The sequence below is a fragment of the Saccopteryx leptura genome, chromosome X, assembly GCF_036850995.1.
Source record: "Saccopteryx leptura isolate mSacLep1 chromosome X, mSacLep1_pri_phased_curated, whole genome shotgun sequence".
NCBI classification, from domain to species: Eukaryota; Metazoa; Chordata; class Mammalia; order Chiroptera; family Emballonuridae; genus Saccopteryx; species Saccopteryx leptura.
Genome location: NC_089516.1, coordinates 73275237 through 73287670, shown reverse-complemented (window position 1 = coordinate 73287670; position 12434 = coordinate 73275237). Strand labels below are relative to the sequence as shown.

Genomic DNA, 12434 nt, shown 5'->3' with positions numbered 1-12434 from the left:
TTAATCAAAATATGTTCGGGTGGCCCTGGCCAGTTGGCTCAGCAGTAGAGCGTCGGCCTGGCGTGCGGGGGACCCGGGTTCGATTCCCGGCCAGGGCACATAGGAGAAGTGCCCATTTGCTTCTCCACCCCCCCCTCCTTCCTCTCTGTCTCTCTCTTCCCCTCCCGCAGCCAAGGCTCCATTGGAGCAAAGATGGCCCGGGCGCTGGGGATGGCTCCTTGGCCTCTGCCCCAGGCGCTAGAGTGGCTCTGGTCGCAGCAGAGCGACGCCCCGGAGGGGCAGAGCATCGCCCCCTGGTGGGCAGAGCGTCGCCCCTGGGGGGCGTGCCGGGTGGATCCCGGTCGGGCGCATGCGGGAGTCTGTCTGACTGTCTCTCCCCATTTCCAGCTTCAGAAAAATACAAAAAGAAAAAAAAATATATGTTCAGGTGATTTTTACCTCAAGAATGAAAGGTATAGCTGCCAATAAAAGAAACATGTTCCAAGTTGTGCTTCTAATATGAAAAAAAAAAATAGGCTTTCCAGGTTTTGTTTTGTTTTGTTTTTTAGAAAGTTGAACTTTAACTTATGTACATTTGTTAACCAAAGAAGTGGAATTACTATCAAACATTAAGAGGATTTGTGCAAGCAGTTTGTCAAAAATGCAGCTATTTTATTTGGTAATGTAAAAGCTGGGGTGGGGGTACCATCCAAATACCAGTTTCTATTGTACAGTGCTTAAGAGTTTTTGAAAGTTTCTTTCACAAATATTAAAACAGATTATTAGAACTAGAAGGCTCCAACATCCCTCGTTTTCTGAATAAAGAAACACAGCCAGAAAGATTGCTACCTACCCACAATAGTACAGCTTAGCTGTGGCAAACCAAGAATCTGGCTCATCTAACCAGAGAAAACTATGACAGGATATAATTAGATTCCAACTGATAACTGCGATCAGTGTTTGCTGCATTTGCAACACTAGCACAGAGCAGAAAGACAAGGAAGTGTGAGCTAGGAAAATCAGGTAAGGCTCTCTGGAGGAGGCAACTTCTGAGCTGGATCTAGAAAGATTAACAGACTTCCAAACATGGAAAGCCAGTCAGAGGGCATAGACATGTAAACAAAGACAGAATGAGTGTACCTTGTGAGCTGCACAATGTAGAAACTAACCAGGTTAGTAGGACATAGGTAAAGGAAAAGCAAAACACTGTTGGAGAAGTAAGAAAGAACTGCATCCTAGAAAGTTTTGAATGCTAAATAAAGAAACTTGGACATGTGGTTATGACCAGGTGGCAAAACTCCGTTCTTTAATAAAAGAAATGTATACTCTCATGTTAAGTATTCTTACCACAAACACACACACACACACACACACACACACACACACACAAGCACACGCATGCACAAAGGACACAAGGAAACTCTGGGAGGTGTTGGATATGTCTATTACTTCGATTGTAGTAATGTTATCACAAGAGTTCGTATCAAATATTACTGAAAACTCATCAAATATTACTGAAAAAAAAACAAGTGTCATTTTTGTGTATGAATTTACCTCAACAAAGCTGTTTTTTAAAATAAATATATGCTAAAAAATAATGCAAACATTACAGAAAAATATAAAATGAAAACAAATTCTCCATCTACATTATTCAAAATCACTTATGATTAACAGTTTCTTGTGCAACTTGCAAGAAATATTCCCAAAGGAGCTTTTTTAAGTCTTTATTTGCCATGTACTGTAGTCACCCTGATGTAACAAAGTAACTAGATTGCACCATATTGGTTTACACAAATGCTGGAAGCAAAATGTGCTCCGCAAGTACCATCTGACCTGTTTAAAAGGCAGCTAAAAATGAAATCACCAAGCTCTATTTAAAAATGAAGAAAATCAAAAATCTTTTTTGGCCCTTGAAAAATAATTCAAGGGCCCATAAAAAATAAAATGTAATTTTACCATTTTCACATGGTGAAGGGACCTGCTTTGCTGACATTGATGGAGAAAATACAAATGTCTTAGGAATATGATGTGACTCCTGGCTAATGATATTTTCTGCTTCAGTCTTTCAGCCAAGATATAATCAGAGAATAAGAGGGGCTTATTTTTCTGTCAAGGATATACACAAAGAACTCAGTTTTAGATAATCCAGCCGTGCTAGAAAAATCAAGTATTGTAGTGACAAGAAAAGAAATCACGGCAAAAATTGAATAGAAGGAAATAGAACTTGGCCATGTAAATATGCTTTGAGTTGAAAAAATTGAAATGAAATCACTAACCCAAGGAGTCCGTGCGAAGATAACATGAGACAGTCTAGTTTGTTGCATACCTGGCTTGGAAAAGGAGGGAAATTTATAACCATACTGGGCGTGGAGTAAATAAATCACAAGAAGGGTTAAAAAACACTTAGAAAATACACATTAGAAAGTTCTTGAAAATATTAAGAGATAAAGTCAGCTAATAGAGCATATTTAAGGTCTATGTAGTGTTCTTAGGAGGGGAGCCTAATAGATGTCAGTACTTTAATATATTAAGAAAATATATAGGGCAGAAATTACCAGAATCACATATTTATTGATTATATGTTTAGCTATATAGAGATAAATAGATGATAGATAAATGATAGATAGATGATAGATAGATAGATAGATAGATAGATAGATAGATAGATAGATGATAGATGATAGATAGATGATAGATAGATAAATAGATGATAGACAGATATTTACTTTTTACTGCCATCTCCCTGCTAAATCTTGTTTCTCTTACATTATATGTCTGTGAACTTATACATTTTCTTCACATACCTTAAGCTTCATCCAAAATGAACTGCTGCCTGTCCATTCATAGTCTGCAATTCCTAAAGTCTGTGCCTTTGTTGTTTGCTGTTTCCTTCATTGTGAATGACCTTTTCTTTAATCCATTTTAATTGCACCACAATGATGGAATGACCAAATATTACCCTCCTTTCAAATCTCAACTCAAAAGCCTAGCTCAAAAGTAACTTCTTTGACTAAGCTTTCCCAGAGTCCACCTTTGCTCCTCTCCACCTACCTCACCATGTTCACAAGCTTTCTCTCTGTTCTACCATCATAGGTCTTTATCTGTATGTTTTACATGACATTTTTCACTAGGAGATTTCTGCATTATTAACACTAAAGTACATGTTTTTCCTGCTTACTGGCCTGCAAACTTTTGAAAAAAAGCTCCATATAGATTCATCTTTGTATTCCTCACCCAGCATCTTTGTACTCCTCACTCTAAAACACACACGCACACACACACACACACACACAACCTTAGCATAGTGCCTTTAAACATCTCAATGCTCATATTTGTAGAACAGTAGTATTAATTAAGGTGGTATTATCTACAAAAAGTTGAAAGAAATTTTGTTTGGATGCAATAAGTAAGCTGATATATGAAAATCAGAGGCAATGGTTTTTACCATCATTATGATTTTTATCATCAGCTAGAGCTCAGCAAATGCCTATTGCTAGGTATAAACATTTTTTCTAATCCTCACAGCAACTCAGCCATAAACTACTATTATCTTCTATTGTCTATTTTCCAGATGAGGAAAATGTGAAGTTGGCAGGCCTGGGTGTGCTCCCTTGTCGTCATCCCATTCACTGCTGCATCTCCCATCAGTACACTCCAACCTTCCTCTCTAGTCCCACTGAGGGTCTACCACAACCCCCTTTAGCAGTCTGCAATCTTATAAAGACAAAGCATATCTATTGGCTGATTAAGACCTTTAGAAGTAAGCCTAAGCATTAAAGGATAGTCTCCTATCCTGTGATTTTTAAAATGTGAAACCATAAAATTAAATTGTATCTTTAACTGACCAAAATGTACACATGCTTCTTTCTAGATTTTCTGATACCCCATCTTTCCTTTTCTTCTCTTCTCTTCTCTTCTTCCCTCCCTCTATTCTACTTTCACCCTCACTCTCCCTGTTCTTCTCCTTCTCCCCTCTCTCTTCTGCCATCAGCTTGGACTTAGTCTGCTTACTGGGTGAGCAAACATTGGCCAACCCCAGAGAGTAAGAGTCCAAGAAGTAGAGGAGAGGTCCAGATCTTTACAAAAAATATATCTCCCAGAAATGGAGTTATAACAATGACCATCTATTCCCCTGTTAGGTTGTGGTGGTGGTTGCTTAAACCCTTCGCTAGGGCAGGCTAGTCAGCACATCACCTGAGTTCAGTGAAATGATTAAGAAACTCTGCAAATACTAGAAGCTATACTGGGCCAGCCTTATTAGAAAACAAAATATAGGACCACCTGAATGGTGTGATCTGAAGGTTGTCAAAATTGTACTTCTGTCCCAGAATATCTCTACCCACATGAGGGCCTTGAAGTGGTTATTGATTTTCAGGATATCCTATAAAAATATAAACACCCAAAGAAAGTTCCTTTTAGGACTATATGAGGTGATATTTAACAGGGATTTATTTTCTTAAAGTGTCAGCTGATTAAGGCCAAAGGCCACCTAAGTATGCATAGACCAAGAAATAAAATGAGATGTTTTGTTGAGTTTTACACTTGAAAACTGTATGGTTTTGTAAAACAATGTCACCCAAAAAAAATCGATAGAAATAAAATAAGAGAAGATGGTAAATGCTGTAAAGGCAGTAAGGGCAACAAATTCTGGCTCCTTTAGAGTTGTACTGGGGTAGACCCTGTTTCTATTCCAGACCAGGTGCTCTGGATCTGAGTCATATGTGTAAGGAAAATTCTTGGAAAGCTTTCCAACTTCCAAAGGAATTGGAACTCATGCTGTCCCAGGGCTGTATGATGTTGATGACAATGAAAAGCTTAAATCTGTGCTAAGCACATTATGGGTTAAACTTAATAAGGTGTTGAAAGTCTAATGCAAATTTAAGAATAACATGTTGAAAATAGCACACCACGGTGCGTCTGCCTCCAAGGGGCCATTGGGCATCGTGCCAGGGACCTGTGGGGTAACCTACCCTATTGACTTTCTTCCCCAGGTGGGAAGAAGGAGGAGCAGAAGCTTGAGTTCCCTGAAGATGCAGCTCATCCAGCTTTGGGGAAGAAGCCCCCGGCAGAGACCTAAAATATTTCAGATTATATATTTGCCGACAAAATAAAATCATGATTCTTTATGGAATGTACAAAGTAGAATTTCATCTTATTTAATGTTTCCCTTCCCTTTCTCCCTAAGCTAACAATCAACATGTGCAACTTATTAACATAACTGAGCAAAACTGTGCAGTCTTTTCATATCTGTTAATTGAACATATTTGTCTTCTCTTACTCTTTAAAAAATTATTTGCCCCATTAACAAAACCTCATTTACTTAAAATGTTTTCATAACTATTTTAAAGGCTACATAAATTGCACTGTGTTGTAGTGTAAGAAGAAGGATTAAAATGTAGGGGAAACATGATGAGAGTTTGAATGTGATTACTTTCCTAATTCTTGCTTGATTATATCAGGATACTAAAACTACTTCAAGCATCTTGACAAAAAGTCAGTGTAGCTCTTTATTTCCACACAAAAGAGAATAATTCTCTATGTTTAGACAGTTTGGAACTTGTACTTATGAATGTCGAATTTGGCCTTTGCTCTTTTGCAGGGGCTTTGAAGGGAAAAAAGGTCCCTGTGTTTGTCCACATATAAATATACCTGTAGGTGAGGCACTGTTCAGTGCTTTAGTCCATGGACTTTTTAACATCTCTTGGTTGATCCATAATTTCCTTGTTAATCATCTCTTCTTTCTGCTTAGGTGCCTCCAGTTCTGATTCTAGAGTATTATTTGGTAAACTAAATCATCCACAATCCAGTCAGGAAGGGGAAAAAAAGCCTCTGAATGGTGAAAAATCAATGCCATAAAACTTATGCACGGTAGATTTCTTCATATGAAAGCCTCTGCTCAGCTCTTACAAAATTCTAGCAAGCTTCCTTATCCAATTTCCCAAGTCACAAGAAATTAAAAAATAACTTAAAGTCAGGTTTCTGTGCCTACAGGTTATTATTATTGTTGTTATTGCTATTATTATTAATATGAACCTTTATTGGGTGCTACTAGCTACTAGAAACTGTGCTAAATCTTCTACATGCATTATTTCACTAGATCTTTGCAACAAATGTATAAAGTTAAGTACAATTAATAGCTCCATTTTATAGTTCATAAACTAAGTTTTAGATGGACTAAGTAATTTGCCAAATTTGTCTATACTTACTATGGGCAGGCATGCAGGTAACAGTGTGATGGCCTGATAGCAAAAGAATAGATAAAATACAAAAGAAAAACAAATTATAAAAAGTTTTAAAGCATAGTAATTTGAAGTTACTGAATTTGGAGACAGGCCACTTTGTACCTCTCTTTCAGTCACTTTCAGAAAGCAACATAGTATAATAACATAGTAAAGGAACAGGTTTGTGTAAGTATGTCCTCAAACTATTAAAAAATCAATTAAATCATGTTCAAAATCACTTAAGAATGGAGAAAGAAATGTAATGCTTGATATAAATATTTATCTGATTTTTTAATTAGTAAGGTAAATATCAACTGTGTATTTTGGATTCTCAAAGGGAAGGCTTTAGTTATCTGAAAAATTCACATAAATAAAACATGTTATTCCTTGATGAGGGTAGTATTTTTTATGTGTGGCATTTTTCTAAAGACTAAAACATTAAAAAGGAGGAAGGGGATATAACTTGATTTGCAAAATATTTTAATTTCGTATTCAAAGCCTCCTCATTCAGCGTCAACTAGTCCAGTTGTCAAATTGCTGTGGTTTGGGCATATCCTGTTATGCTGACTAATGTGGAACTGACCATTTTTAAAGAGGCCTGAGAGAAAAACTGACCTGATCTGTGCTTTAAAGTGGCCAAAGACAATTCCCAACCCCACTCCTTACTAGGATTAAAATAGCTGCCCGGAGCCTTACCTAAAATGGCCACATAGACCATGGCCAGGGTATGACTGTGATTTTTCATGAGAAGAGAAGGTGAGATTTTGAGCAAGGTCATTTCTCAAGTGACCAGCCCTTGGTGGATACCTGAGTGCTGCCTATATTGTAGCACCTGCAAGGTTCTAGGAAAGACAAGAACTCTGGGCCAACACATTCGAAAGGAGTAAGGGGCCCTACATGTCTGCTACAAGTATCCTTCAACAAAGTTGGCCTCTCCACAGTCTTACCCTATTATATCTTACCTAGATCTGTCTATGGTAAAGTTTCCAAGAAAACATTGCAGGGAGGGACCCTAGGGACTGAATAGGTAGGTGGGGGATGAGACTGAGGGGCTGCAGGCTGCTTTCTGAGAATTAAACAAACAGCCCAGTGTGGATAGAGTGAGGGGAGGTTATATGAGACAGACATAAAAAATTAAAGTCCCAAACCACTGTGGTCATTCAGAAATGTTTGCAACTTTTCACAAGGGCAGTGGTATTACTCCCCATTTCCTCGCCAAATATTTATTAATGTAACCAAGGACTGAGTACATGAAGCTGTCTAACATCAGGGCAGCATCCTACCTTCCTTGCGGCTCTAAACTGTGAAGTACTGTCAAAAAAAAAAAAAAAAGACTCTTCCACACTCAAAATAGCTAAGTTACAGAGGAGAGCTGGAACGTGTTCTGGGAGTGGGTGTGTTTGTTTGAGTTCAGTGTGTGCAGAAAAGGCAAGCCTCCACAGCCATTCACACACTTCCCTCTTCAGCGATGGGCAGACAGCACAGATCCTGGACCAAGTCTCTGAATGGTAACGTACATTTATAAAGATTATTTTCTTTACTATTTTGAGCCATTTTATAAATGATATGCATGTGTCTACTAATGCATATACACATATATTTTTAGTCTACTATTGCTTGTTTTCTCCTGTGGTTAGTCTTGTGTGGTTACTTGTGGAGTATGATTTCTGAGGTGTCAGAAAGAGCTACCCCCGTTTCCTATCCCTGTTTCCTAAAAATATCTCTTGGGTTGGCCCACCACAGAGCCTAAAATCCGCACATTGCTCAAATGAGTTAGTCATTGAAAGCAGCTGTTAAAATCCAAGTGTCACATTGGAATATTAAGCAGATATTAGAAATTAAAAACTATGTAAAACAAAAAAATATGGAAAAAGTGTTTTAATATAATGTTAAGTTTCAAAAGAAAAATTCAAAATGTCACACAGTCATGGTTAGATGCTGTTTGTAAAATATCATGGAGTCTGAGCCAGCATATATGACCCAGATCATGAATATGAGCTTATAGCAAAAGAAACCCAACACTGTTGGGCAGGTTTTGTTCTAATTTTTTTAAATGAGAGCTTTCTATAGTGTCTGATTCTCAGACCCTACTCTCTTTACAGTGTATCATCAGATACCTCCCTTTGTTGATTCCCAGAGGCTCCCAGTGACCTCCTGTTAATCAGCCTTGGCGGGGCCCAAAACCCCATCTGGAAAACTCAAGGAGCCTGACATCAGCCTGTGAGGAGCTTTTAGAAAGACCTCACAAGACCCAATCTCTCTTGGCAACCAACTGCCAAACCAAGCCCATTTCCTCAAAAGATGGTAGAAGACTTAGCAGCCTCTTATATTGCTCTGAAATTGGAGAATGAAATTCTGCAGGCCCAAATGCAGAGGCTTATGGAAGAAAATGCTGCCTTGCAGGCCCAGATCCCAGAGCTCCAGAAATCCCAAGCAGCCAAAGAGGATGAACCACTCCAGAAGCCCACAGCAGCCCAGGAGCCCCCCAAATCCTCAGAGCCCCTAAATTCCCCAGAGTTTGAGGAGCCTCAGAAATCCAGAGAGCCCCAGGAGCTCCCAGCCTGGGGGACCCTAGCATCCCAGGAGCCACAGGTGAATCCTATGGCTCAGGAAACACAGAAGCTCTTGAAGTCCCCAACAGCCCCAGAGTTCTTGGAGCCATCAGGAACTAAGGAGCTCGAGAAGCCTCTAATGGCCCTAAAGGCCCACAAGGTCCCAGAAGTCAAGCAGGCCCAAGAGCCTCCTGATACCAAGGATACTCCAGAGGCCCAGAATTCAGAGCTCCGGGATCTCCCAAATGCCCAGGAGCCCCAGGAGATACCAGAATGCCAGGAGACCTTGACATACCTGGAGCCCCTTGAGGTCTGGGCTCCCTCAGAACCTCTGGGTCCTCCAGATGCCCAGGAGTTCTTACAGCCCTCAATATCCTCGGAGGGCCTAATAGCTGTTGAAACATCAGCTACTTCAGAGTTCTCACAGTCCCCCAGTGGTTTAGAGGCTGAAGCGTTCCCCTTAGAATATCCTTTAGGCTTCCATGGCAGCACCCAGAAGCTTCCTGAGTTCTTGGTTCAATTGAATAGTCACATAAGAGTCAGAAGGGACCTGTATCCCACTGAAGCAGCCTTAGTGAGCTTTGTTGGCAACTGCTTCTCAGGTGAGGCAGGAAGGTGCTTCCAGACCTTCCTAGATATCCCAAGCCCCCACCTGGAGCAATTCGAAAGTTTCATACAAGTGCTCCAGGCTACTTGTGACAATCCAGAAAACATAGAAGATGCCAAACACCACATTCGTCAGCTTTGCCAAGGGGAAAACCCTGTCCATCAGTATGCCACCCACTTGCACCTCATTACTCAAGAGCTAAACTGGGATGAAAGTACTCACTGCATCCAATTGCAGGAAGGGCTTGCTAGTTCTATCCGAGATGAACTGCCTCGCACAGGCTCAGCCACCAATCTATCTGATCTCATCGCCAAGTGCATCAGCCTAGAAAAGAAGCTAAGTGATAAGCCTGATCCAAATTCAAAAGGGGCAAGTCCCTCTGAGGAGACAGCCAGGGCTGAGAGTCCACCAGCTGAAGACCGGCCTATGCAGGGTGCAAGCAATCGCCCACATCTCAGTGAAGTGGAACGGGCCCGTCGCCGTGAAGGCCACTTATGCCTCTACTGTGCTCATCCTGGTCATTTTGCCAGGAATTGCCCTGTCAAGCCTCATCGAGTGCAGCAGGCGGAAAACACCGAGGCCCGGCGGTAAGGGGGAACCCGAGCGGGCCAATCTATAAATATGCATCCCCCTCATTTCCAATATCCATGTCCCGTACCCTATGGCTTACTGTTGAAATTCAACTGGGAAGACGACAGTTCTTTGAGCAGGCAATGGTGGATTCAGGCTCCTACAGAAACAGCATTGACCACTCTGTGGTTCTACGGGAGAAGCTGCCCATTCGCAATAACATCTTCCCTCTGATGCTCGAAACAGTAGATGGCCGTCCACTGATTAATGGACCTATAACTAAGGAAACACCACCTATCAAAGTTAAAATTGGAAACCATGTTGAAGAGCTCCAGTTTGATATTATTCATGCACCACAATACCCTCTGATTCTTGGGATTCACTGGCTTGAAACACATGACCCAAACATAGAATGGAGTACCCGCACTGTGTCCTTTCCATCTCGTTATTGTCACTATAATTGCTTCAGGCACAGGTGGAATAGAAGATGCCGTGATGAAATAATTGCTGGGTAGATCCTGCGTCCTAGTGACTGTTCCTGGCAACCTGTTTTCTGTTACCTCAGCTGTCATCAGCATTTGCTGCTTCCAGAAAGTTCCACTGCATCTCTGGCAATGAACAAAAGCTACCTGTACAACGATTCTGCCTCTTGGATCATGGACTGAACCTGATGACTTTGAGCTGCTTTTTTTTCTCCAACCCTGCATGCCCATTTCTTTGAATCCTGCATTAACATGTGGCTCTTTCAATTACAATGTATACTAACAATATGCATGACAATAGATATTAGAAACTAACATTGAAAAAGTGTAGTGTTAGACTGACTTGATTTTTTTCTTATCAAGATTTTTCTCTATCACAACAATTACAATATCTTTTCAATAAAAATAAATTTGCAAGTGATATTTTTTAAAAATCAATAAACATTGGCAATTTCTACTGTTTTTGAATTATTTATTGGCTTAGCTAAGGAAAGAGGGCAAGGGGTAAGTAAGTTGGGAGGAAGTGAAGGGATTGGAAAAGGCTAAAAGGTTGGGTGGGATCCTAAATATTTCAGGGGTAGTAACAGGTCAGTGGGTGATAAAGTAGGAGAAGATGGAGAAAGTAGAGAATGGTGGTGGCAGAGGAAGATTGGGTTAGGTATGGAGGAATTAGGGAGAAGGTAGAGGGAAGGTTGAGAAGAGTGTTTCAGGAAAATTGGTATGAGGTTGGAAAGGGTTCGGAGGAGGGTTAGGAGTTCTGAGAGCAAAGATTAAGGAGGGGAAAATTCCTACAAAAATAAAGAGAACACTAATAGAGATAATGAGAAGATTTAAAAGCAAATTTCTTAGACTTCATAAGTTAACCAAACAAGGAAAAACACTGGAGAAGGTATGAGACCACAGAGAGACCCAGCTTTCCCATAAAGTGACAATGTCTTATTCCCTGCACCAGGATATTTTGTCTTAGATCTCATGCTTGTTAATCTTCTCTTGCCAGTGTACAGGGGTTTGGTGGCAAGAATAAGCTTGCAACATGTGCAGATATTTAATAGCCAACTGTACCCTGTACCTCTTCTATGTATACACATTGCCATACTGCTTGTATGACACACAGGAAAAGCCAAATTATAAAAAGGAACATATGTCATTATAGACTTGAGGAGGGCTAGTGTAGTGTTCTGACTTAAATCTCTCTCTCTGTCTCTCTGTCTCTCTCTCTCTCTCTCTCTCTCTCTTCCTCTCTCTCTCACACACACACACACACACACACCACTGCAGGGTAGGGGGGATGAAGAGGCTGGAATCTCCAGGTTGGATATGAGGAGTGATCAAAGCAGACCCTAATGTATTTCCTCTGTGTTTTCAAGTCTTCTTTAGGAGTCTGTTTCTGAGACTACTTGAAGGAGATTAGACGAATAATCAAATAAATACATGGTCATTACCCCAGAAAGAGATAGATGAGGAACTTACCATTCATTGAACCCCTAATATATTCCAGATACAATGAGCATGTTATGCACATTATTATCTCATTTTTCTTCAAAAGAACCTAATGAAGTAGGTTTGTTTGCTCCTGTTTTAGCAGTAAACAAACAAAAGCCAAACAAGGCTAGTTCACTTACCCAAAGTCACAAAGCTAGGAACTGGTGAAGGCTTATCTGGCCTCCAAAGCCTGTGCCCTTTTCTCTACAACAAGGGTCCCCAAACTTTTTACACAGGGGGCCAGTTCACTGTCCCTCAGACCATTGGAGGGCCGCCACTATGGCCCATGGGCGTAGTTTGGGGACGCCTGCTCTACAACATATCAATGACCCTAATGCAATGGTGAGGGACAAACAAGATTGTGGCAACAGAGAGCTAACGCTAAGAAGGAACGAAACTCCTTCTTGTAGGGATGATTTGGGTTGTAATTCTCTTTCCCCAGTTCCCTTCATCTCAACCCAAATGCCCTCACTGCCTCACTCACCACAAAACTTACCCATGTATCTCTTAGAGGATTTCCTTTTGTTTAATTAATGACATA

The 12434-nt window shown here is 40.5% G+C and overlaps 1 protein-coding gene across 1 annotated transcript; it reads left to right on the top strand.

The window, feature by feature from the left end:
* The first annotated feature begins 8501 nt into the window (after positions 1 to 8501).
* On the top strand, positions 8502 to 9950 carry RTL3 (retrotransposon Gag like 3). Its single transcript, XM_066357472.1, has one exon. It carries the CDS (start codon positions 8502 to 8504, stop codon positions 9948 to 9950), a length of 1449 nt encoding a protein of 482 aa, XP_066213569.1.
* The last annotated feature ends 2484 nt before the right edge of the window (positions 9951 to 12434 follow it).

Bases quoted from the DNA above. Each gene is read 5' to 3' on its own strand.
- RTL3 (XM_066357472.1), top strand. From the start codon at position 8,502: ATGGTAGAAGACTTAGCAGCCTCTTATATTGCTCTGAAATTGGAGAAT.